At 38.1% G+C, this 27,334-nt stretch overlaps 1 protein-coding gene, 1 long non-coding RNA gene and 1 pseudogene across 4 annotated transcripts in view; 1 reads left to right on the forward strand and 2 right to left on the reverse strand.

The window, feature by feature from the left end:
* LOC123279409 (uncharacterized) overlaps positions 1-12,353 on the reverse strand; it is a 149,129-nt gene extending 136,776 nt beyond the window's left edge. For both annotated transcript variants that reach the window (XR_011496469.1, XR_006517449.2), the window contains exons 1-2: positions 12,218-12,353; positions 7,801-8,593 (exon numbers count right to left, since the gene is read on the reverse strand). This is a non-coding gene — a long non-coding RNA (uncharacterized lncRNA). The remainder of the gene's footprint in view (positions 1-7,800; positions 8,594-12,217) is intronic.
* LOC106831769 (transcription initiation factor TFIID subunit 6 pseudogene) lies at positions 5,123-7,251 on the reverse strand (annotated as a pseudogene).
* Positions 11,709-25,522, forward strand: SGO1 (shugoshin 1). 2 transcript variants are annotated; one of them, XM_070493004.1, is made up of 9 exons: positions 12,472-12,626; positions 13,589-13,726; positions 14,704-14,852; positions 14,938-15,134; positions 17,569-17,642; positions 19,320-19,378; positions 20,376-21,188; positions 23,466-23,655; positions 23,879-25,522. In XM_070493004.1, exons 3-9 carry the CDS (start codon positions 14,711-14,713, stop codon positions 23,994-23,996), a joined length of 1,593 nt encoding a protein of 530 aa, XP_070349105.1. In that variant the 5' UTR covers positions 12,472-12,626; positions 13,589-13,726; positions 14,704-14,710; the 3' UTR covers positions 23,997-25,522. The 2 variants fall into 2 exon arrangements, with proteins under 2 accessions (XP_014697633.3, XP_070349105.1); XM_014842147.3 differs by lacking the exon at positions 13,589-13,726 and having other exon boundaries at positions 11,709-12,626.
* Positions 25,523-27,334: the final 1,812 nt, after the last annotated feature.

The following is a 27,334-nucleotide window of genomic DNA, read 5'->3' on the forward strand; positions in this document are numbered from 1 at the left end:
ACCTTACTGGACACTACCCTAGTCCTAGCTTTTCAACCTTCCCACAGACCCCAACATTGCAAAGGTTTCAGCAGGCCCCGTAGTAAATATACTTCCAAAGAGGATTGTGCGAGGCGGGGGGGCGGGGGGGGCGGAATGTGTGTACATGTTGTACATTGGTGTGGGAGAAGGTAAAAGCTGATCGAAATTCTTGTTGATAAGATAAATGATACAATATATAAACAAGTGACAATATAGTCTAATGTCAAAATGCAGGATTCAGAGAGGACATGTTATGGACAGTAAGGACGGGAATAAATAAATAGTGAGGAGAGGAATTCTCTAGGAAGGTTGAGAAAGTGTGACTTCAGCCAGATAAGGAGCTAGATTATAAAGAGCTGTGAATGCTCTAAGTATGTGTTCCCTAAATGTAAATTATTTGTATAACCCTACCACGTCTATAAACTGCCTGTACTGCTTTTAGCATTTTCCTTTAAACTGATCCACCTTTTCTACTGAAATATATTTATCTCAAAATGAACTTTACACCATTACTTTTATATCACTATAAACGCTAGTTGTATTTTTCACATACACATTAGACTCAAAATTTAACAAGTAAAATTGTAAAAGTAGGCATTTGAGTACTACTTGAAATCATCTCACATATCAACAGTGGTATGCTGGACACGCTCTGGGAGACACCAACCCAAATACTCATGGTCAGTCAACAAATGCATGACTCTCCTAGGCAACAATGTCATATCCTCTTCTTTCTCCTCCTCCCCAGCACAATCTCCTCCATCCTCCCACTCATCTGACCTTCTTACAAGAGCTTCATGTACTCCCTCTCTCCAATTTCTCTCCTCTGCTCTTCTCTTAAACCCACTCCAATCATGCTTTCAGCCGTACCACTCTACCACTTGGCTTCTAAAACACCACTGCTTGTCAGTTTTTTCCTGCCTTGCTGGACACTCCTCAGCTTTCTTCCCTGATTTCTCCTTTCTCCTCAACCTCTTAATATTGGTGAGTCCCTGGCTTCAGTCTTGTAACTTCTTTCCTTCTCTTTGCATACTCGCTCCCTTGGTGATCTCATTCAGTCACATGACCTGAAATACATTAAATACAGTCTATACACTGATGACTCCCAAATTTTTATCTCCTGCTTAGATCTCTCTCCTGAGCCCCCAGTGTGTATACTGCCTACCTGACATCTATACTTGGATACGTGGCAGATCTCTCACACTTAAGATAATCAAATCCTAACTCCTAATCTTTGCCCCCAAACCTACTCTACCCACAAGTCTTTCCATTGCAGTTGATGGCAACTCCATCCAAAATCCTACTATTTCCTATCCAACTCTCTGCTCCCATCCTGGTCTGAGCCATCATCATCTCTCTCCTCAAAACTGCAATTAGCTTCTACCTGCTTCCTTCTACAGTATAATTTCAACACAAAAGCCTTTTAAAATATGTTAGATCCTGTCATGTCTCTGCTCAAAATCCTTAGAGCCTTCCTATCTTACTCAGAGAAGAAAAACCAAAGTCTATACAATGGCCCACAGGGTCTTAGATAACCTACCTCTCTGTTAGTTCTCTCATCTCCTCTCTTCTGTGTTCCTTCTGGTTCACTCTGCTCTAGCCACCGTGGTGCATGTATTTCATATGTTGTCACTAATCCTCAAAGACTATGATTATTCCAATTTGAAGATGAGAAAAAACTGGAACCCAAGAAGTTAAGACCCTTGGCCAAGGTCAACAGCAAGTGCTAGAGTCAGGATTTAAAGTCTACTTCACTCCAAGACATGCCTCTCCAGTATACCATGCAGTCTCACATAAACCTTTTGTTCTTCTAAATACACCCAACTCTACATTGGAATTTTATTTATGACAAAGGTGAGATTTCATATCAGTAGCTAATTGGTGTTGAGACAGCTGAACATATATCCAGAAAGAAAATTAAGCTGGATCCCTTCCTCACTTCTTATATCAAATTTAATTCCAGGCAGAACAAAGATTTGGCTATTAAAATGAATTCAGAAAACTTCTAGAACAAATCACAAGTAAAATTATTTATAATATTAGAGGGAAAAGCTCCTTCTGAGCAGAAACCCAGGAACACAAAACACAGGAGCCTAGGAAAGAAAGACTGATAAATCCAGAAAATAAATTTTAAAAACTGCTACATGGCAAAAACACTACAAAGACAAACAACTAATGGAAAAAAATTTTTGTAATGCATATGTCAAAGAGCTAATTTGCTTAATCTACTAAGAGCTGGTACAAATCAAGAAGAAAAAGATAAACAATCCAATTTAAAACAATTCTTTTAAAAATAAATGAAAATATGCCCAATCTCAATTGAAATTAAAGAAATGCAGCTTAAAGCAGCAAGGAGATATCATTTTTCACCCAAGAAGAAACAAAAGGACTCGATAATGTTAGCTGCTATCTGCCTCCCAAAAAAGAAAAAGTCTTATTAGCTGCTACTCATTAGTTCCTACTTGTCCTCGAAAAAATGTTTGAGAGTCAAATCCACATTGCCTCTAGTTGTTGCTTTGATGTAACAACATCCAAACTGAAAACCACCACCCTAACACCATTTCAGGGTACCATCCCTTAATATTCATCCTTCCTTGCCCATGACCTAGTCACAGACCCTTCATCCACTTCCCAAAACATTCTACTGCACCCACATAACTCCTGACCCATATCTGCAACCTCCCTATAATCTCATCCTGGCCCAGAGCCTCTCCTCCACTACCTTGAATTAACTGAGACTGGCTCTCGCCAAGGGCACTGCTGGCCCCGTAGCCGCCCCAGGTGATAGTAGAACAATCTCTTGTACTCCTGAACCTTTGGGCCTCCTCCAGGCCTTTGTTCCTCCCCTTGTTTTTCTCTCTGTTTTTCCTCTTTCTGGTCATTCCTCTTCATTCACCTGTGACTTGGCACATGACTCACCCCCAGATCCTGCCGTCAATAAATGCCGGGGAACCTCACTGTCCACATAGGCACCCAGTTGAATAACTGGCCTCAGCAGTCCATGATGTCTTTGTCTCCAGGATCTTTCATTTCACCACTCCCATGGTGACACCTTGAACTTTCTCATTTCCTGCAACCGCTCCACCTCAAAAATTTCTATTTCACACAACCCAGGCTCAAAACTGCCTCTCCTTCCAATTTGTATCATGAATTTCATCAGAACTTCAAGTTTATAAATGCCTCAATTTTCTCTCAATCTATCAGTCCTAACCACCTACGTCTTCTTTTTTTTTTTACTTCCTTACTTATCCTCTTTAGATTCCATGAGCTACCATTTCAATAACACTCTCCCCAACATCCTAACATTACCCCCTGCCCTCCTCTCCCAGCCCTGCATTCACCCAGGCTCTTGCTTTTTCCATGTCTGCAATCAATCAACCAAGTGCTCCTGGAGGAAGTCACATGACAGGGCAAATGTGTCTCATTTTACATTCACAAATAATGGTTTTCCTGACTCACTGTCAGATCTCAGCCCACTTGTTACTATGTCAGAGAAGCCTTTCCAGATTGCCCCGGCTAAGCGCAATCATCCTCTTACCTGCTCTCACAGTAATGAGTTCCACTTTTTCATCACACTTATCATAAATGTAATTTTACATTTATCTTACATTATGATAAATATCTCTCTTCATCATTGGACTGAAACTAGGTAAGATTTTGCTTTTCGTGTTATTCCATTTTATATTGTTCAAATGTTGTAGCCATCTATTAAAGCATTTTTTTTAAATAAAGTAAAATCATGATTCTCATACAAATTAAAACGAATAGATAGCAGAGATTTGATTTAATTCATTAATTAATGAGGGAACCCATAAGATGTTATAACCAGTTCAAAGAAGAATTCAAAGAACCACATGTATATGGGAGATCAGAAATGTTAAAATGATTTATAAATAGCTACAAAATAGATCTATTCTCAGGACAAAAATCAATTGAATTCTACTACACACAATTCATTTGCATTTCTACGGACAAGAATTATGTGCATTATTATCAATTTTCTACAATATACAAAGTTGTAGAACAGCTCCAAAACAAGGAAAGGCTAAGATAAGCTGGAATGGTACACTGAACAGGACACTTAGTAATATTTCTTACCTATTTCAAAGTTTTTCACAATTTTTCCTGCCACATTTACATATGTATACTATATACTAATAGATATATATACTATATATAGATATAATACATGAATTATTAATTTTTAATAATGTCAACAAAAGTTATCTGTATAGAGGATTATGACCCAATTTTCTATAAATTTTTGTATACAGAAAAAACTAATAAATGTTTTTCTAAATTCTTTTTTTAATTGAGATATAATTGACATATAACATTATATTAGTTTCAGATGGACAACATAATGATTCGATATTTGTAAATATTGAGAAATGATCACCACAATAAGTTGAGTTAACATCCATCATCACATAGTTACAAATTTTTTTCTTGTAATGAGAACTTTTAAGATCTAACCTCTTAGCAACTTTCAAGTAAATAGCACAGTATTACTAACTACAGTCACCATACTGTACTTGACATCCCCAGGAATTATTTATTTTATAACTAGAAGTTTGTACCTTTTGACCCCCTTCACCCATTCACCCCCCCAACACACACACCCCTTCCTCTGGCAACCACCAATCTGTTCTTATACCAATGAGTTAGGTTCTGGGTTTTTTTTTTAAGATTCTTAAATTTTTAAAGATTTAAGATATTTTTAAGATTAAGATAAGTGAAATCATATGGTATTTGTCTTTCTCTGTCTGACTTATTTCACTTAGAATAATGCCTTCAAGGTCCATCCATGTCATTGCAAATGGCAGGATTTCCTTCTTTTTATGGCTGAATAATATTCCATTGTTGTGTGTCTGTCTGTGTGTGTGTGTGCATATCACATTTTCTTTATCCAGTCATCTATAGATGGACACTTAAGGTTGTTTCCATGTCTTGGTTATTGTAAATAATGCTGCAATGAACATGGAATGAACATGGGGGTGCATATATCTTTTTGAGTTAGCGTTTTCATTTCCTTCAGATAAATACCCAGAAGTAGAATTGCTAGATCATATTGTAGTTCTATTTTTAATTTTTTGAGAAACTGTTTGATTTTTTGAGAAAAATACCGTTTTCCATAGCGGCTGCACCACTTTACATTCCTACTAACAGGGAACAAGGGTTCCCTCTTCTCCACATCCTTGCCAGCATTTGTTATCTCTTGTCTTTTTGATGATAGCCATTCTACCAGGTGTGAGGTGATATCTCATTGTGGTTTTGATTTGCATTTCCCTGATGATTAATGATGTTGAGCACCTTTTCAAGCGTCTGTTGGCCATCTGTATGTCTTCTTTGAAAAAATATCTATTCAGATTCTCTGCCCATTTTTAAATCAGATTTTTTTTGCTGTGGAGCTTTATGAATTCTTTCTATATTTTGGATATTAACCCTTTAGCAGATATATGATTTGCAAATATCTTCTCCCATTCTTGTAAGTTGCCTTTTCAGTTTGTTGATGGTTTCCTTTGCTGTGCAGAAATGTTATAGTTTGATGTAGTCTCTCTTGTTTGCTTTTGCTTTGTTGACTTTGCTTTTGGCATGAAATCCAAAAGATCATCACCAAGAGGGATGTCAAGGAGCTTACCACTCACGTTTTCTTCTAGGAGTTTTATGGTTTCAGTTCTTACATACAAGTCTTCTTTGCCTTTTTTTTTTTTACAAATCAAGTTTTTATAATGAGGAGTTGGCTGTACAATATCTAAAAAGAAAGTAATGTAGGGGAAGCAGACTATTTCCTTCCACCCATTATGTGTGCAAGAATTTAGGGGAGAGAAGAAAGTTAGCAGATGTGTGACAGCATTAAGGAGCAGACTGATAGAAGCCAGATCCAGGGGGCTGAGAGCAATTAGACTTTGGAGTCCCTCGAGCTGTAGGAGGACTATCCAACTTCCTGTTCCCCACTACAGAAGGCACTGGCTCCATACCCCCAAGCAGGAAGGGGCTGAGGACAGGGCAGGGGCTGGAGAAGGATAAGAGGTGGGGCCTCCTTTGCCCTCCTCTTTTGGGGGAAGACAGACCTCAGTGTACTTCTGGACACTGCCAGGAGCAGAGGGAGCAGTGCTGGGCAGTACGGTTGTGGCAGTGGAGACCAGCTTGACAATGGGCTGCACACTGCGGACCATAATGAAGTTGGGAGAGGTAGTGGTAGAGCCTGAGCCAGGGTTTGAGGTACTGAGGAACAGGATCTGTTGGGTGGATGAGTCACTGGAGGACAATGACATTACAATAAACTTGTGTGGGAGAGGGGAAAGCTGAGGCGGGGCACCAGTGTCTGGACTGACAATGCCATGGAGCCAGGAACCTTCAGCAAGCCAAGAGTCCGAGGGCCAGGCTGAGGGGCCTGCAGGAGGGTCCATGTGGGCAGGGGCTGAGTGATGGTCAGAGTGATCCTGTTGACCTACAGAGCCTGCAGAGCAGCCTGGGCCTGGGCTTTGACCACATGGGAGCAGAAGAGGGGCCCAAGGGACCCAAATTCTGCCCCATAGTTATTCTAATTGTCAGATGGTGCGTGCAGCATTGCCAGAACTGGGGCACAGTGTTTCAGGAGGAGACTCTGCACATGGTCATCTCAGACATAGTCAATATTGCTCAGCACAAGGCTATCCAGCACAGTGTGGATCCACTTCCCCTCCTGCTGCAGCTGTAGCAGAATCAGAGTCTTAATCACATCGTGTCTCAGCTCTGCCAGGCCTGTGATGGAGCCATAATGAGTTGTCCATGGAGTCTTCTCAGTGCGCTCAGCTCTCAGTGAAGGTCTTGGTGATCTGGCAGTGGGTGTTGTTTGTGGTTGTGCTAAAATGCTTGCAGATCTGGGCCACCAGGTGGGCAGCAAAGTCCTGGATCACACAGTGATTGTCCACATCTGGCCTCAGGCACAGCTGCCTGCTAACGATGCAGGTCATCACAGATGGAATCAATTCATACACATATTTTTCTAGATACAGCACAGGGTTATCCATCAGGGCCTTCACCACGTGCATCAGATAGACCAGCAGGGCCAGGCTGTTCCATACCACATTCATATTCCCTTTCTTCCTCTTCTGTGGTAGTTACAACTTTTACTTCAGTCCTGAGAGAAACTTCAGATTTTGAAAACAAGATGTCTGCTCCTTTTCCAAACCCCACACTTTGAAAAGCATTTATAAATCCCACTCTCAAACTCTGAACTCTAAAACTGCTGTTGACATATACGTGTTTCCTAGTTCATATATATAACCTAGTTATTCATAGCATGTACATATATCTATACACACATATATAATATACCTGATGCCAGATTTTTCATAAATACTCCATCTACCGTAAATATTGTTTCCTCTGAGTTGTTTAAGAAAATTAGCGCCATGCATTAAAAGTTGTGTTAGGAAATTTCATGATCTCACCTACAATGAGTTTTATTTTGGAACTGAACTGCTATTAAATTGTATCTAACTTTGGACTACAGTTTAATTATATTCAGTACTTCTTAAGGCTTCATAAAATAATTTTTCCAACCTTAAGGAATAAAAAGGCATGGGCAGGGGCAGCAGCACCGGGGTTACAAACTCTGACCTTTCACCGACAAAAACAGTAACGTCCTCCCCTTCCCTGTAACCCAGGCTTCCCCCCCAGACGCCCCCCCCCCCCCGCCACCTCACGCTGACCCAAGCTCCCACGTTGGCAGACACCCTCCCTCCCTAGACGCTGCCCTCCATCCTGGGCTGCCAGCTGCAGACACAGTACCTGCTTCTAGGCCGCACTGGTGCCAAATCCTGAGGTTCTCGAATGATCTTGTTTCACCATGGCTACAAATATGGGGAGACTGGTCCAGCACAGAGTGGGGACCCAGCAGACGGCTGAGGTACCACGAACACAGATCTCTCGGCTAGAATCTACAGGGAGGACCAGCCTCTCCCTGCGCATGCAGATAATCTCAGCCCACTCTGAGGCAGCCTCACCTCAGCGCATTGAGACGTGACAGACCAGCAGATGGGACAGAAGATCCAGAGAGTCACCGCAGTGGACGCCGCCGGATCCCCCAAGAAGCAGTCCATCCTGACCAGCCCAGAGGAAGCTGGAACTCAGAAGGTGATTCTGGCTTTCCTGGAGCCACCCAGTGGCACGCAGCTCATATTCACCACTGGATAAAGCAAGTCATGGGGCACATCTGGAATCTTAGGAGTTTTCTAACAGTCTGGCGAAGCTGGATATAGACAGCTGTGAGTATGCATACACTTCAAGCTATAGTTCTCCTTAGCCCCAGCCATCCACGTTTGACCAGCACAAGCCAGATTGAAAAATTCCAAGAAAAGGCACAGATGGAGTGGCAAGTTCAGAAAACCTACTTGGAAGATTGGCCCAGATTCTCTTCCACCTGCTGGCACTCAGGCTGAGGAGCTCCAACACAGCAGAACTTTGTTTACTGGTCTCATTGGCAATGTTTCCTTAGATAGCATAATCCTCTACTCCTCAAGATGGAGACAGCAGAGTATACTGGCCAGATCACAGGAGCCAGTCTATAGGGCACCCCACACACCTGCCGAGGAGCAAAAGAATTGTCCTAAGACCACTTAGATACAAAGAAAATGAAATAGTGGTATTTTGATATGTGCAAATATTTCCAGTTTGTTAGCCATTTCCTACCTGGTTTCTTCTTGTCTCTTAATCCCTGACAGTAGCAACTAAAAGACTAATAGAATCCTTTCCTGCCATAAGAAATGTTTTAATGCGTTTTGATGAAGCAGCAGATTTTGGAAGAATCTTTTAACTCAATTTGTATTTAAAAATTCTCAGGGGCCGGCCAGGTGGCTCAGCGGTTAAGTGCGCACGTTCCGCTTCTTGGCGGCCTGGGGTTTGCCAGTTCAGATCTCGGGTACGGACATGACACCACTTGGCAAGCCATGCTGTGGTAGGCGTCCCACATATAAAGTACAGGAAGATGGGCATTGATGTTAGCTCAGGGCCAGTCCTCCTCAGCAAAAAGAGGAGGATTGGCAGCAGTTAGCTCAGGGCTAATCTTCCTCAAAAAAAAAAAATTCTCAAAGGGCAAAAAACAGAAAGTTTTATTATGTCAAAGATTAGCATTTAAAAAAAGTAAAAGAAAATTCTTGAAAAACAAGGAAGCCTTAGATTCCATGGTAAATTCTAATTCATTTAAAAAAAAAAACCCTTAAGATAGACATTTATAAAGAATGTGTGTCATTAACATTCCATTAACACTCAGCTTAACTTGTCACCTAAGAAGTTCTATGAACAGTAGTTTTAAGAACACAGTAAAGTAAGTAGATAGAATGACAGAATTCAAGCCAGTATTCTCCCAACCTCTTCCAAAGATGAATAAAACCACAAAGGATTACTGTGCCCTTTGCCTTGTACTTATTATAACAATTTGCATCAATATGGTACATGATAGTTTTTCTCATTATATTCAAGAAAGCAGCTAATTGCCTACTAACAACAGTTGTCCTTTAAAAAAAAGATTAAAGCTTAGCAAAAATAAAACTGTTCAGAAAGATCTGATTTTAAAATTTCTAGAAGTAGTTAATCTGTGCTTTTAATTACTTCTGTATTAAGTATAATATATTCCAACGTGTAGATACTTTTTCAGAGGTATTAGCCCACCTAAAACTATTTCTATTCACCAAATTTTCACTTACCTATACCATTATACTTATTGGTGGAAATCAAAATCAGTACTACATGTTGAAACAGGAATGTATGTAAAATTAACACTAAAACTGTTACATGCCTACTGCTTATTTTTAAAGACAGGAATTACCCACACTCACATAATGCTCTTAATTCACCTGGCAATAATTGCTATTATGTTGCCCTTCTTTTAGATGCAAAACAATCAAAAGGTAACTACTACTTGGGCAAGAAAAGGAAAAGAAGCAATTTTTACAGATTATTTTTCTTTCTTTTGCTGAGGAAGATTCGCCTTGAGCTAACAGCTGTTGCCAATCTTCCTCCTTTTGCTTGAGGACATTTTGCCCTGAGCAAGCATCTGTGCTAATCGTCCTCTATTTTGCATGTGGGTTGCTGCCACAGCATGGCTGTGGATCAGTAGTTTAGGTCAGAACCCAGGAACCCAACCTGGGCCACCGAAGCAGAGAGCACTAAACCACTAGGCCACGGTGCCAGCCCCACAGATTATTATTTTTAATTGAAATTTTTACCAAGATAATTTTAGATTCACATGTAGTTGTAGGAACTAATACAGAGATTCCTTGTACACTTTACCCAGTTTACTCCAATGGTAACATTTTGCCAAATTGTACTGTAATATTACATTAAGCATGTCGACGTTGATATAATCTACCAATCTTAATAGGATTTTCTCTGTTTTACTTGTACTCATCTGTTGTGTGTGTGTGTGTGTGTATTAAGCGCTATATTATTATCTGTATAGGTTTATGTATCCACCACCACAGTCAAGATAAACCACAAAGACCTAAACATAAGAGCTAACACTATAAAACTCATAGAAGAAAAGATAGGTGTAAATATTTTGACCTTGGACTAGGCAATGGTTTCTTAGCTATGACACCAAAGCACAAGCAACAGAAAAAAATAGATAAATTGGACTTTATCAAAATTAAATACTTTTATCCTTCAATGTGTTTCATTAAGAAAGTGAAGAGACAACCTACAGAATGGGAGAAAATTTTTACAAATCATATGTCTGATAAGAGATTTTTTTCTAAAACACATAAAGAACTTAACTCTTACAACTTAGTACTAGAAACTAATAACCCAGGGCCAGCCCCTTGGCTGAGTGGTTAAATTTGCGTGCTCTGCTTGGGTGGCCCAGAGTTTTGCTGGTTCAGATCCTGGGCATAGACATGGTACCTGCTCATCAGGCCATGCTGAGGCAGTGTCCCATATAACATAAACAAAAGGACCACTACTATAGTACACAACTATGTACTGGGGGGCTTTGGGGAGAAAAAGAAGAAAAAAGAAATTGGCAACAGATGTTAGCTCAGGTGCCAGTCTTTAAAAAAAGAAACTAATAACCCAATTTTTTTACATGAGCAAATTATCTCAATAGATACTTCTAAAAAGATATACAAATGACCAATAAACACATGAAAACATGCTTGATATCCTTAGCACATCAGAGAAATGCAAATCAAAACTGCAGTGAGATAGGGGCTGGCTCCGTGGGATAGTGGTCAAGTTTGCACACTCCACCTTGGTGACCCGGGTTCATGGGTTCAGATCCTGGGTGCAGACCTACACACAGCTCACCAAGCCATGCTGCGGCAACATCCCACATATAAAATAGAGGAAGATTGGCACAGATGAACGTTCAGGGCCAATCTTCCTCACCAAAAAAGAAAAAAGAAAGAAAGAAAAATTTACAAAGATTGGAGTCAGGGGCCAGCCCCATGGCCGAGTGGTTAAATTCACGCTCTGCTGTGGCCCGCCTGGGGTTCCGCTGGTTTGAGTCCTGGGCGCGGATGAATTACAAAAAAATGAAAGAAAATTCAGAAGAGGTGGAACCAGGAACCATGGGGCTTCTTAAGGACTAAACTCCTTAAGGATTTTGAACTTCATCTTAAATGCACTGGGGAGCCATTTAAGAGTTTCATATCCAATCACATTTGCTTTCTCAAAATATCACTCTAGGAAGAATATAAGGGGGTGGAGTGTGTGATCAGAGTCGGGACTTGTGCAGTTCATAGAAAGAGATCAGGTAGTCGCCTGGATTAGGGGATGGGAAAATAGTGGGATTTGGACATGCGAAATACTTCGAAAGAAGAATTGACAGGACTGGGTGACTGCCTGGACGTGGAAAGACTAAGGGAGAACAAAGAATCAATAAGGAAGAGTCCCCAGACTTCTGGGTCGGTAGCTGGATGGATGCTGCTGCCATTTCCCGAGGATTAAACAGCCAGAAGCAGCTGGGCGAAAGGAACCTGGAGCCGAATATTTCAGATACCTGCAACTTCCCTAATAATACCCCGTTAACCTAAAACTTGCTCCCTGTTTTGGTTTTACCATCCCTGAAGGCTGCCTCCTTGCAGCACGGTGACCGCTTGGCGGGCAACCACCCACCAAAATTCTTCTCACAAGAGGGAGCCCCTGAGCACACCCTCGAAGACGGGAAACCGCAAGACTAAAGAAACAGGAAGCTTTTGACGCCCTAACATACCAGCTTTAAACGTCTGCGAGCTGCTCCACCCCTAAAAGCTAACAACCCACCGCAAAAACAGGCTGGTTGATCGCCGCGACCTGACAACTGGCTCCGCCCTCCCGGGGGAGGCGGCGGTAGATGCCCGGATGTGGATTCTCGGCGAGAGTGCGTCACGTGAGGCCGCCCGGCGGGGCGGGACTCTGCTTGCGTCGCTGCTGCGTCGTCGCGTCACGTAGCCGCCTCCCATCCAGCCAATGGGGGAGCGCGGCGGAGAATTTCGAATGTGATCGCGGTAGTCGGCGGGCCACGGGAGACGGTGCCGAAGACCAGCGGGGCCCGCAGTGAGGGACGCACACGGCCGGGCAGCCTCGCGGAGCCTTGGAATGTGAGGAGGAGGACGACCGCTGCGGCAGAAGCGGAGGCCAAGGTAACGATGTAGACGTACCTGTGGGGGGCGGGTCCCTCGGTCCTCTTCTGGCCGTCCCCCTATTCCGAGAGCCCCTGGGAGAAATAAGAGGCCGCGGGGTTTTCAGGTGTGGAACGGGGGCGTCGTAAGCCCTGTTCTTCCCTCGAGGTCTCTCTCTCCGCCTAAGTCCGGCGGCCAAAAGCTCAGGCTGTGGAGTCGGACTAACCGGTGTCTTTCTCTGCTCAGCCCCTCGACCTGCGCTTTCCGATGCTTCAATTTCCTCTTCTGTTAAATAAATGGGCACCCATACCTCTTGCTGTGCAGACTTGTGTGAATTAAGTGATGTGTAAGTAAAGCATTTACGGTAGTTAAAAGCCGGGCTCAACGTAAGGGCACACGAATCGGCAGCTATTTTTTGTGCGGCGCGATACCCTTGATGTCCTTCTCTTCGGCTTCCTCGGTTGCCTTGGAGTAGCCGGCCCTGACCGGTGCCTCAGCATCAGGAATGATGAAAGAATTATGACAGAGATCAAATATTCCAGGCTCTTTTGAATCCAGACCCCTTACCCGCATACTATACCCATTGAGACTGTCATCGCGCACTGTGAGCTGTTTTCATTCGTTCTCTCCACCACACCCCCTCTTAACACCATCGGCCTAGACAGGACATAAAACTTGTGATACGGCAAATTTCTTTTGTGATTTTAACGTGATTAAATGAAAGTTTTTTTAGGTAAGGCTTTGCTTTCAAAATACCTTAACTAAACTACCTTGATCGGTTACATAATCCGTATGGCTCTCAAACATCTTCAGTTTGAACTTGAAAAACTCCCTTGTGGTACGTTGTTTTATACAACCCACTTAACGTTAGTGCTTTAAAAAAATAGTTGTGCTTGCTCTACTGGAAGCACCCCAGTGTATGTTGTATCTACATTGGCAAAAAGAAAATGTTTAAATGAGATTTACACTATCTTGTTTTTAAGACCCTAGGCACTGCATAGAAGAGAATAAGTAAGGCCTGGAGAAAACACTCAAGAAAATGTACGGTTCAGGAAAATATTTGACTAACTTAGAGGAGATGAAGGTATCCTTTGTAGTGAAAATTGTATAGATAGATTGTGGTAAGAAACAATTATTTTTTCTATTTTAAGATCTGCAAAGAGCAATCTAGGGTAAAAGATGTTCATGAGAAGTAATTTGATGTGCTTAGTAGCAGAATACTGAAGTGTATCTGATTTGCAGCATTGAAACATTTAAGTATACTTATGTATTAATATATTCAATAGCATATACCCCAGTCAATGCATGTTTTGCTACTTTTAACTGTATGTAGAACAATCATTTGTCTTATTTGCTATATTCATGATTTACTGGGAGTTAGCAGATCTGAGTTTTAGAAATTACTTTGAGAAAACTGGCATGTTCTTCTGCCCCAGTACCTACTCTTTCTAGCTCTATAATTGTTATAATGGCCTAATAAAATTATATGTAGCGCTACATAGTTCAACTAAACCTCTGAAGATCACCTTGACTTTCTTGAGAGTGTGTGCATATCTTACATAATATTGGGTTAAAAGAGTGTGGAAGAGAGAGGTAAGTAATAAGTGACCCAACCTGATACATTAATAATATAAAGAACTGGGGAAAAAGCCCAGATATATGATTGCCTCTGAATTAATGCTGTGAGCCTAATAAACACTAAAAGTTGGTCATGAACATTGTCTGTAGGAAACAAATAAAAACATCAAAATATAATATTAAGCATTTCCCATAGTGCCTAAGATATAGTAAGCCCCAATGAGTATTTGTTAAAGAATAAATAGGTAGCATATTACAGTCTTTGGATTGGAAATCCATATTTATTAAACTTTCCTAATAGTGTACCTGAGGAGGATAATATGCCAAAAATATTGAGATTTAAAAGCTGCAAAATCTAAGTTATTACCAGATTAGCTGTTTACCTTGAGCTAATTTGACAGTTACAAAGTCTCTATTTAAGCCATTCTTTATGAACAACCTGTGTTTTCAATCTTGTTTTATATTCAATGATATTATCTCTTAGAAAAATTAAATATTTTTTATTGTTTTAAATTCCTAGGCAGAAGATGGCCAAGGAAAGGTGCCTTAAAAAGTCCTTTCAAGATAGTCTTGAAGACATCAAGAAACGAATGAAAGAGAAAAGGAATAAAAATTTGGCAGAGATTGGCAAACGAAAGTCTTTTATAGCCGCACCATGCCAAATAATCAGTAAGAGATTTTCTCATGTTGTCCTTTGGCATCACTTTTTAAGTTTAGATTTAATAACTAATAAAATTTGTTTTATCTCTTTTAGCCAACACTTCTACACTGCTAAAAAACTATCAAGACAACAATAGAATGTTAGTTTTAGCTTTGGAAAATGAAAAATCCAAAGTGAGAGAAGCCGAAGATATCATCCTACAGCTGAGAAAAGAATGTTACTACCTCACATGTCAGCTATATACATTGAAGGAAAAACTTACTTCACAAGAAGCAGAAGGAACTGCTCAGGTATTTTCATTACAAAGCCTGAATTTCTTCAGAAAAATGTTAAAGCCATGAATTAGTAGTTTCCATCAATTATGTTGTTTAAATTAATTACTGATAGCTCTGTTATTAGTGAATTAATCAAAACATCTGTCCAGTGCTCCAGCACAGCTGTTGTGTGTAGCCAGTTAGGAAAGCTTCAAGAATATAGGTGATTGAAGCTTGTGCTTGTATAACTTGGTTCTGCAGGTAGCAAGACAAGGCACAGAAAACGTAGTTCAGCCTTTTGCACTGCCAGTTCCTCTGAATGTTCAGCTAAGTGAGTCAAAGATGGGGCAATGAAACTAAAGGTCTAAAAGTGGTAATTGAAGTGGACTAGTCCAAAAGTTTTAATCAGTGCTATAAATCTTAGCTTTTCTATGTAGTTTTGCTACATCCAGTGGGATTTTATAAAGACTACCTTCATTTGGATAGTGGGAAGTATTTAAGTGCATTCTGGAGAATCATTTTTACCTACTAGTTGACTAAATAAGGAAGACTGTACATTAACTCCCAAACAAGAAATATCCTGAACATTTTGCTGTCCACCTTTTTAGTTTGGTTCTGTTTATGTCCAAGGTTGCATAGCAGGGCCAACCAAAATATAACAGAAGTGGAGAAAGCTTGATTTAGGATATTCTTTGTGTCTCATTGAATGTTAATCTTGAGAAGAGTAATGATGAGCCAGTTTCTCGTTTCCTTTTCCCAGAAGCCACTGGCAGGGAAACTGGGGCAGAGACAGAGAAAAGGAGTGGTGAGTGTCAGGTGTTAACAGAACAGTTTACTTTTCTTCCTGGGTAGCCATCTGTTTGCTGTGCCAGTGAAGACAGTTGTGTTGTCACTTAGGCCAGGAGACCAGAGCAGAAAGGCAGACGAGAGAGATTAGGGTAGGGGTATGGACTTGAGAAAGGAATTAAAGTCGCCTCTCCATTGACAGGAGGGGTCAGTGAAAGAGTTCTTGCTTCCCTGCAACTAAGGTGATTCCACATTTGTCTATGTGTGATACACAGAATGTATGTTTGTATGTGTTTATATATACACACATAAATACATATACAATGTAGTAAAGAATTGTCTCTATAAAGATTAGATATGATTTCTTTACCTTCATAAGTGAGAGTTAGATTGTTTTTAAAAAATTTTTTCCTTCAGAATGTAATCTTGCCTATTTTTCCTATTCTTTCTTTGGTCGACTCATGAGGAAAAAGATCCCTCCAAAGACATTTGAATCTTCCTCTTACCTTTCCAAAGTTTTTGCTGAAATTACACATTGAATAGTGTGAAATGAGTACCCAATAAGATAATCACTCAAACAGTTGGGAGAAAAGTTCTCTTATTGCGGGCCTCTCAACATTTATCAATGATTTTGAGCATTTATTAAAACATATTATTAGTTGCTGGGTGAAAGTGTTCTTAGTATTTAAAATATCAAGGTTTGTTTTCTGCCATACACTTGTTACATGTGTCACTCGTTCTCAACCATCATTCTACCCTCATGCTTCCATGTTTATCAAGTCACTTTAGCATTGATGGAGAAGCTTAAAATGCATTAATAAGAATATTTTTCTTGCCTACCAATAGTTACCTTATAAGGATTAATCAGAAAGTAATATCTAAAAGCTGTTTGTTCCATAAATTTTGTAATGGATCTTTTGAATAGTGTTTTTAAATTATATCACTCTATAGTTAAATATTCTCCTTTATTTACCTTTATTATTACTTTAGTAATAATGCTAGTTTTAGAACATTAGCTGTATTGATAATAAATTTAAAACTTTAACAGGATTAAATTTCTAATGGTTTTGTTTCTGATGAACAGTTTTTTAGACTATTCATTATAATGTCAGCATATTATATGTGCATCAAATTTCAAAAAACAACTGAACTGAGAATGCCTTCTAAGGATTTACACTGGACCTCATCTTCCTAATACAGAGCTACAAATCTGCATGTATCTATACTTGTGTTCCCCTTCTTCCCTCTTGTTGCAGTGGCAGAATTGTCCCTGCTCCTAACGAAGGCCAAGCCCTCCCCTTGTCCATCAGGTTGCCTTCTTCTCATCTCCAAATTTCATCTCCTTCTTCAGATTTCAGATGAAAGTCACTATATCTAAAAGAGCCCTCCAACCCCAATTACTCTCTGGCACTTCACCCTGAATATTTCCTTCACAGCACTCATCACTATTTGAGATTATTTATATATCTCTTTCTTTTTTAATTTTCTCTCACTACACTAGAATGTAAGCTTTAAGAGGTTAGGACTTAATCTACTTTTTAGCCGCTATAGACCCAGTTCCTAAAACAGTGCCTGGCACCATAGTAGACTGTCAATACATGAGGGTTTATTGTTGAATAAATGAATACTTTGTTATGAATATTTCAGTTGTAACAGTATTTTCTTTGTTTTCATACATTAACAGAACCAGGAAGTATGTCTTTCTGAAATGGATTCCAATGGTGACAACTCCAGGGATTTATTTGTGACGGATTTACCGTTAGTATCAAATTCATTATTATTATTAATACCAAGAAAGATTTAATCCTGTGATCCATTTATGAAAGGAAAATTGTATCATAATGACTCTTGACCTTCTGATGCTCTCTCTTCTGAGTCTGATGTTCTCTCTACTGAGAATATATTTAAGAAAATTAATATGTTGAATTCTGTTATATATAACCAAGCCAAAGCTTACTTATATTTAGTTACTTTTTTGATGTCTATGAATAAGAAGCTTCTCTAGAATTTTTAAACTGTTCCCTTCAGTTATGTTTTTCTTGCATCATGTTTTTATTCTAAGAAGCATAGATTATTCAAATGATAGTATTTTTCCAGTACTCAAATAGTCTGGTTTAGACAAGGAATATAATAAAAGATTATATTTAACACAGCTGTCACACTGTCTGGCTAATCCCATTCATTCTTAAATGCAATCAGACCCCATATACCCTCTTTCCCTTCTCTTGAATCAGGTGTAGTTTATTTATTTGCTTATGAATTATTGAGATAGAATTACATAGAGTAAAATGCACAGATCTAAATTACACAGTTTGATGAGTTTGACCATGTATATACCCACAGAACTAAAACCTCAATTAAGATATAGAGCATGGCCATCACTCTGGCCTGGGGTTTCTCAGTCTTAGTACTATTGACATTCTGGTCAAGGTTATTCTTTGTTGTGGACGGCTGTCCTAAGCATTGTGCGATATTTAGCAGCATCCTGGCCTCTACCTCCTAAATGCCAGTAACACCCCCTTCTCCAAGTTATAAGAACCAAAAATATCTCCAGACATTGCCAAATATCCCCTGGGGGCCATAATTGTCTGCAAGTAAGAACTACTCAATAAACCATTCCTTCATATCCCTTTTGAGTCTCTGCCCCTCTCCTCGCAGAACTAATCACTTTCTAGCCCCATGTTAATTTTAATCATGAATAGTTTTAACACTGTTGAACTTTAAGATCTGACAAAATATTTTTGTAATTGGCAAAAAGTAAGATGAGGTAATTGAGTTTTTATAAGATTTCTAAAATTGTTGTTGGTTACCATAATACTGTTACCTAAAGCTGTATTTAATTTTTGATGTCTAGAGGGGAAAATTCTCTACAGAAAATAAAGAATGAAATTATAATTAGAATGAAACAGCCAGTAATATTATTAAAGCATAAAGAAAATTTCTTCTGTGAACCAAAGAGGGACAAGATTTTTAAAGAAAATGAAGAGTGTTAACCTCAGAGGAGTCAGTAGTTAAGCACTATAAAAGCATGTACTGCCAAAAAATTCACTGCTCAGCTAACGATAAAGCAGGCTCCTAAAGGGCTGACTAATCAAACTGCATTTCTTTAATATATTTTATAAGTCAATTCTGATTGGCTGTTTCTCCAGTTAAACGAAATTATGAGTTATGGCATGTTTTCAGGAGGAACTGTCCAATTTGATATGTTAGCTCTTCCAGTGAGAGTTCAATGTCAGTCATAACAAATCAGCCTCCACATAATCAGCATAAATGTTTTTTGGTTCCCTTTGGTACAGAACAGATGTGCTGATTTAGAATGGAATTATGAAATGATACTAAAGGAAAGAAAAAAACTTAATTTTAAGAAAATCTTAAATTTGTTTTTTACTATACAGTTGTTAAATAAAGTTCTATTTTTCTTTGGTATTTTCTAAGGCAAGTTCCTCTTCAGGAAGCTCACCTTCCAGGACCAGGAGAATCGTTCCAGATAGAAGGTAATTCATGTGAATCTAAAAATATTATTAAGGGCAAGATGTGATCTTTGAGAACAAGTAACATAATTAAATTTCTCTAATTTGTTTTTAAATTTTTAAAATTTGCTCATCCGGTATTCTTCTCAAAGCAAATCTGTTTATTTTACACAGAATAATAAGCTTTAACATACATCCATTTATTTTGTCAAATCTGTAATCAGATACCTATAACTATGGCTTCAATTTACTGAGCCCTACTGTGTGTCAAGCTCTGTTAGGCATTTTACATACATTATCTCACTGAACCCTCACAACAACCCTGGAATATAGGTACAATCAATCCCATTTTAGGTAGACTCAAAGAAGTAAAGTGTCTCACAAGAAATAGCCCAGATGGTAAGAGCTAGAGTTTAAACTCAAAGCTGACCTCTGAGGCCATGGCCTTCTTTCTGCTCTTAAACTGATGTGTCTCTCTTCTCAAATATCAATCCTCTCTACCTGAACTAAGCATGAAAGAAAGGATAACATCTGAATAAGGAGAACCAAATGTCCTCACCTTTCCTAAAATTGCAGATTATATTTCTTACTTGAAAGTCTTTCCAGTTATCCCAATCTTACTCATATTTCAAAGAACAACTTAGCCCCCACTTTCTTGGTGTATTTGTCCTACTTTGGATTATGAGGTTCTCTTCCTCTGAATCCTGTACACACAGATACATATAGACTACTAGTTTTTCTTTAAACTGTTAAACCAGGGGCACATAAAACCCAAGTTGGAATATTTTTGAATGTTATATAAGATTCCTTCACAGACAGATAGAAGCCATCAAGTGATCATTGCCAAATAAATAGATGGTAATATTAAAGTCCCCACATTTTTATTTACTTACAGTAAATGTGAGGAAACTATGGAAAGACTTTTCATTCATTCCATTTTAAACTTTGAATTCTAAGATTCTTGAAATTTAAATTGCCATAAAGTGAAACTATTTTTCTCATTTATTTTTTAAATTTTCAGAGCAAATACCTACCATTCCTAATCAAGACAGACAGAGATTTGATTTGGATTCAGGTGAAGATAAGTCTACTGATAATGTCTTACCTAGAACTGTATCTCTCCGTCGCAGTTTAAAGAAACGTTTTAACAATCTGTGTCAATTCGATACCTTGGATGATTTTGAAATCAGTCACTTGTCAGGACAGTCTTTTGAACTGGAAAGAATTAGATTTGTAGACCCACTAATAAGCGTGCACATACCTGAAAATGTAGAAGAAAATGTTTGTCAGTGGAACAAGGATCAAATTAACTTATCACCAAAGCTCATTCACCCAGAAAAATCTACTAAAACGAACGAAGACATTTTAGAGTATAAATCTGAACCAACTAAAAGAAAGCATAGAGGTGCGCACGGAAGAAAAGAGAAAAGAAAAGCTAACAGAAGGAGAAAATCAAAATGTATATCAAAGTATAAATGGAGCAAAAGTGTAAATAAAAAAACTGTTTCCGAAAGTAAGTTGGATGGATCTATCACTTCCAATGATGCTTACAATTTTAATTTGGAAGAGGGTGTTCATCTCACTCCTTTCCGACAAAAAATGAGCAATGATTCTACAAGAGAAGAAAACAGCTATGAATCTGAAGTGAGCATTTGTGAATCAGGTGGTTCAGGAGATGATTCTGATGACCTCTATTTGCCCACTTGCAAGTCCAGTCAAGATCTCACCAGCGAATCAAATAGGGGCCCAGTCACCAGGCCTCAATCTAAAAGAGTGCTAAAATATTCGGCTGGAAAAGAGACAGAGGGTTCTAAGCCAACAGAAACTCCTACCAGTAAGTGATCTCCTTGTTCGCCTGCATTTTTAATGTTTATGATAAATGATCACTCCTGATGCTTACATACTATACTTACCATCTGTTTCTCTGGGGGAGCATAGAGACTTACCATCTGTCTCTTTAGGGGAAGTTGCAGGCTGATTAAATATTAGGAGGTTGGGGGTGGAAATCACAGTTGTGTTGCTCTGACCTGCTTTAAGCTAATTTAAATCAGCTTTAAGAACAAATACTACTTGTTATGGAGAGAGCATTTTTACTTTCAGGAAATGAAGGCTTCCAAGGCAAGGAAAAATTTTTTTGTGGAGTTAGGTTGAATTAAAATATCTTTTATACATTCACCTGAAAATCATCTTGAAAATGAAATCAAAATTGACTCCAGTGACCTGTCATTTATATTCACTTTGACAGGAAACTATGATTTAAAATAATTTTCTAGTTAGTGAAGGTGGCCTGATAAGACCAAAAGACTTTTTTCTCAATTGATGGGTTTAGTATTCTTTTGTAAGACTTTTGTAAGACATCGAAAACTGTGGCTTAGGAAATCTTGCTTTCATGAGTTAGATCAAAAGTGATTCAGATGTTGATGATACAGCCTGCACCTGCCCACAAAGATGCTCATCTGAGAATTCTAGTTAGTATAGTAAAATTAACATGCATAGTCAGGTTGTATCATTCCCAAAATATTGTCATACTGGTTCATTTGATTGTCAGAACAATTCTGTGAGGAATAGGTGTCATCATACTTGTTTTGTTTGTAGGGAAACTAAAGCCTAAAAAAGTTAAATGGCTTTTTCATGGTCAACCAGTTAGGGGATGTTAGCATGCAAATATCTTTTTAAAAAATATGTTGAAATGATGTTAGAGTAAATTAAACAAGACTGGCAAAATATTGACAATAATGGAAGCTGGGAAACAAGGTTCATTGTACTATTGTCTCCATCTTTGTGCACACTTGAAAATTTCCATAATAATTTTTTAAAAGAACAGAAATACACTCTAAAGTAGTGTTACTCAGAGTTTGTTCCCTGGACAATCAGCATCACCTGGAAACTTCTTAGAAATGAAGAATCTCAGGCCATACCATTCACCCTTGAATCAGAATCTGCATCTTTTTAATAAGTTCTTCTGGGGGATTTGTATGTACTTTAAAGTTTGAGAAGATTGTTCCAGAATGTAGCAACTGATCTGATATTTTTGTTTAACCATATTTTCCAAACTGAAAGTTGGAATAATTAGTATAGTGTAATATGCTTATGCGAGTACAAAAAAGGCAGAATATTCGAGGAGGCCGGCCCAGTGGCATAATAGTTAAGTCTGGCACATTCTGCTTTCGCGGCCTGGGTTCACAGGTTCAGATCCTGGGCACAGACCTACACCGCTTATCAAGCCATGCTGTGGTGGCAACCTACATACAAAATAGAGGAAAATTGGCACAGATGTTAGCTCAGGGCTAATCTTCCTCAGGCGAAAAAAAGAGGAAGATTGGCAACATATGTTAGCTCACAGCAAATCTTCCTCACAAAAGAAAAACAAAAAACAAAACCAATATTTGAAACCCAGATAACCCTGGAGAACATGGTTGATAAATATAAAGTCATTTTACAGTTACAATTTAGTTTTTCTTGGGAAACCATTTACTTTTTAAAGCTGTTTGAAGAGACACTTTGTCTTCCAGTATCCTTACTGTGTGCTGGGTACCTGTCTCCCAATATGGATGCAGCTCAGTGTAGATTAACCAGGATGCTTATGATAGGAAAAACTTTTTAACCTACTAACCTTACTGGAGGGAACCCCTTTTCTCCTGGTTTACACAGAGGCTATGATTTAGAATTCTCATTTATTTAATAGAATGGGTTTATGTGGCTTTATAAGACTATAGGAAGCCACTTGATGATAAACTTTGGTATTGAGAGAGAGAGAGGCCTTGATGATTCTAAAGAGCAAGGTGTGACTAAAATGAAATTCCCTAAAGAGTTTTAATGTTTTTTAAGAATTTTAATTTTAGTAAACTGTCTTATTAGTTCTTTATGTCTACAATAATTAATATTTCACTGTTATCTGCAATGAAAAACTGATGAACATGTTAAAAAATCTATATTATAAAATGCTGGATTTTATAATATGGATTATATATTATTACATATATATATGGAATGTATATATATTATAAAATGCTGGATTTTATAACATACATTTAGATATGTAATTGCATACAATTTTAGTTCCTGTGATTTTTTTTTTTGGAACCATATTCAGTAAAAATTGTTTTTGTAGGTGCGCTACCTGAAACTCACCAGTCATCTCATCGTAGCCTGAAGGATATCACCAATGTCCCCATGGATCCTGTAGTGAAAATCAGAAAACTATCTCTTTCTCCCAAAAAGAATAAAGAAAGCCCAGCAGCGTCTCTGCCTAAGCGCAGGTGCACCGCCAGTGTGAACTACAAGGAACCCACACTCGCTTCGTGAGTATTGGATTTGAGGGAACTCACTTTTAATGATCCATGTTGGAGGAGTAAGGTTATGGAGCTTTGTTCACGAGTGAGTCTTATTTGAAATATAAAATTTTGATAAAAAACTGAAGTGGGAATATTAACACTGGCATATTTTACAATAACTTTATATCGAAGAGTAAGTTAGTATTGGGATGCTTATAACTATACCTAAGAGTTCTTTTTACCCTTATAGGAAACTGAGAAGAGGGGACCCTTTTACAGATTTGTGCTTCTTGAATTCGCCTATTTTCAAGCAGAGAAAGGATTCCAGATGCAGTTCTAAAAAAAAAAGTTTGAAGCAAATACAATGAAGCGTTTGTTGGATGCTATTTAAATTCATCTTACACTCCCTTCTGTTGCTCCAAGAGAGAATCTGTAAGATAGTACACAAGTGGGTCGAACTATTGCCATAGAAATTCTCTTGACAGGACTCTAGATCATGAACATTTCTTCAAAACTAAACTTCCAAAGTGTTTTTTTCTTAAGCCTTTAATAAATTCGGTTTATTTCTTCTTTTAAATATAAGTAGCTGGACTTAAGCACTATACTAGTATAGATTTCTTACACTGCCTAAAACCCTTAATTTTAGTAGAAATATATCTTATGCCAACATTTTGAAAATTAATAATGATTATTCAAATTAAGATGTTTTAATTATAAGCTTCTGGCATCTTCATTTTTCCCTTAAGTGGGGACACTAGAATGAATGATTTTTGAAGACAGGCTGAGAATATTTTGAAACTCTTTATGTAATATTTGAATAAAGCAAATTCTTGACATTCATAGTAGGGTATACCCTAAGTTGTTTGTGGATCCCTTATGTCATTGTTATATTCAATGTTTTTTAATAAAATGCGTATGAGATCATGAATAGAGAGAATTGATGGTTTTTTATGCTCAGGGACTAGGTAAGTGACTAGCTCTGAACCCCAAGATCTAGGTGTACATTGTTCAAAGTGATACCTCAGCAAAACCACAAATTACTATGTCATGGACTTTCCGGATAGTTCCTTATTTAGTCAAAAATCTCAAATATTAAATGTGTGAATGCCGAGGGCTTTTTTGTATTTTTGATCAACTAGTGGGAGGGAACTAGTTCAGTTCTAAAAGTTTGAAGCTTATACTTGTAAATTCCTCTTTAAACTTTAAAGCATTGTAGGTTATCCATTTTTAAAGAGCAATAAAAGTTATATAAGATAGTGCTTGTGTTTTTCTTCTGTTCTTTAAATATCAAAGATAGAATATCTATCTGATCATCTTACTTTCTGGCCTTTACTGTTCTCATCCTTCTTGGACATTTCTCTCCCTCCACCTTGGTTTTCCCTATAGGCATTGCCGTGAAACTCTCAGCTGCCCCCACCATACTCTCAACCTAACACTTCTCTTCTCTTTCAACTTTTCATTGTGGCATCTCCAGGTCCATGATCAACAAATTCTGTTTTACTGGGTGACTCTTCCAGTCTTGACCTCAGATTTTCTTGACTGTATCTCCATGTCTTTCTGTATTCCATATCAATCACATCCAAAAACCTTTTCATCAGCCAAGATTTTCTATCCCTGATGGAATCGCTGATTCATATGTCCTACTCTCCCAGCAACAATCGCGTGCTTTTCAACCACTTTTGTTTGTTCAACCACTTCCCTTAGAGCTGTTCTTTAAATTCATAGAAACTCTAGAATGGCTGTCTTAAGATTAAATACAATTTAAAATTTAATTTCTCAGTCACAGTATCCACATTTCAAGTGCTCAATAGCCACATGTGGCTAGTGATTACCATATTGGAGACAATGCAGATATAGAGCATTTCCATCACCACAGAAAGTTCTATTGGACAAGGCCAGCAATGGGCAATTGCTCAAGGCCAGCAATGGGCAAACTAGCATATGGGCCAAATTCAGCCCTCTGCTGGCTTTTGTATGATCTGGAAGCTAAAAATATTTTTGTGTTTTTAAATGGTTGAAAAAAAATCAGACACTTGCTATCAATTTTGATGACAGAAAACACTAACTTTGAACCCCAATAAAGTACTTAAATGCCTCTTTGGCCTGCAAAGCCTAAAATACTTACTCTCCGGCCCTTTTCCAAAAATGTTTGCCAACTCCTGCTCTAGACCATTGACTGCCTTTGCTTTTACTTACAGATCTTTCTCTTCTGACATTTCTGATCTAGCTTTGATCCTCACCTTCCCTTCATCTCGAAAATCAATCATTCTAAATTTTGTGTTTTTGTATTTTTATAGTTTTTGTACTTTTAATATTTCTGTATTTTTCCTGTAGCATTTATCTCTGGACTGTTAAGAATTGTTTTGTATTTTAACATTTTACGTGAATGTTATATTGTATATATCTTTTTGCAACTGACTTTTAACTCAACACTGTTTTTGTGATTTATCCGTGTTGTCAGATGTAGATTATTTTCATCGTTGTACAGTATTTTATTATATAAATAAATCAGACTGAATCTTCTTTTGAGAGATAATTTGCTTCTGCTTTTTCGTTACTACAAATTAGTGCTGCAGTAAATATTCTCCATCCTTGTACACGTGTGAGTAAGTTTCCATGGAGTTGGCACCTAGAAGTGGAGTTGCTCTCTTAAGTGGTTGTACCAAGTCTCCTGACACGAGGAGTATATGACTCTCCTAACAGCAATTTTGAAGTTCCAGTTTCCACACACACTGTCACTTGGTGTTATTAGACACTAAAATTAGCCAAGCCAATGAGAGTGAAATGATTTCTCTTTGTTTAAATTAACTTATGAGATTTTATCTCATTGATTTAATTATTTGTGAGAATTCAAGTCTTTATTGGTCATTCTCATTCCTCCTATGAATTGCTTATAATGTCTTTTGCTCACTTTTCTACTAGAGTGTTAGAGTGTTTTTTTTCTTATTAAAGGTATGACTTTATATATTCTAGATACTATTCCTTGTCTTTACGTGGATTATAACTCTTCTGTTTCTTCCTTTTTTTTTTTTTTCTTACTTAGTGTCTTTTGGTGTTCAGGAGTTTTAAATATTAGTATCTTCTATCACCTCTTCCTTTAAGATTTTTGTCTAAAATTTGTACGGTTTTGCTTTTCACTTAGGTCTTTAAACCATATTGCATTTTGAGGAGTAGGGATCTGATTTTATTTTTTTTCCATGAGAATAGCCAGTTGTCCCAGCACTATTCATTGACTAATCTGTCCTTTCCCTACTGAGGGATACTGCCATCTTTGTCACGTACTAAACTTCCTTCCTTTGGTTTGTCTAGTATAGGGAACTGTATAGTCATAATTTTTTTCTTTTGGTGGTTAAAATGTAATTAAAATTTATCATTTTGGTCATTTTTTTAAAAACGTACAATTCATTAGCAATAAGTCCATTCATGTTGTGCAATCAACATTATCTAACTCTGTAACTGTTTCATCTTCCTAAACTGAAACTCTGCACTTATTAAGCAATAATTCCCCATTCACCTCTCTCCTCATCCCCTGTAACCACCATTCTACTTTTTCTCCCTATGAATTTGACTATTCCAGGTACTTCATATAAGTGGAATCATACAATATTTGTCCTTTTCTCTGGCTTATTTCACTTAGCATAATGTTTTCAAGGTTCTTCTATGTCATAGCATCTATCAGAATTTCATTCCTTTTCAAGGCTGAAAA

This window comes from Equus asinus, chromosome 21 (assembly GCF_041296235.1).
Source record: "Equus asinus isolate D_3611 breed Donkey chromosome 21, EquAss-T2T_v2, whole genome shotgun sequence".
Taxonomy (NCBI): Eukaryota; Metazoa; Chordata; class Mammalia; order Perissodactyla; family Equidae; genus Equus; species Equus asinus.

Coding starts and splice junctions, on each gene's coding strand:
- SGO1 (XM_014842147.3), top strand. CDS start 14,711: ATGGCCAAGGAAAGGTGCCTTAAAAAGTCCTTTCAAGATAGTCTTGAA. Junction 19,379..20,375: donor AGAATCGTTCCAGATAGAAG/GTAATTCATGTG, acceptor TTAAATTTTCAG/AGCAAATACCTACCATTCCT. Junction 21,189..23,465: donor GCCAACAGAAACTCCTACCA/GTAAGTGATCTC, acceptor TTGTTTTTGTAG/GTGCGCTACCTGAAACTCAC.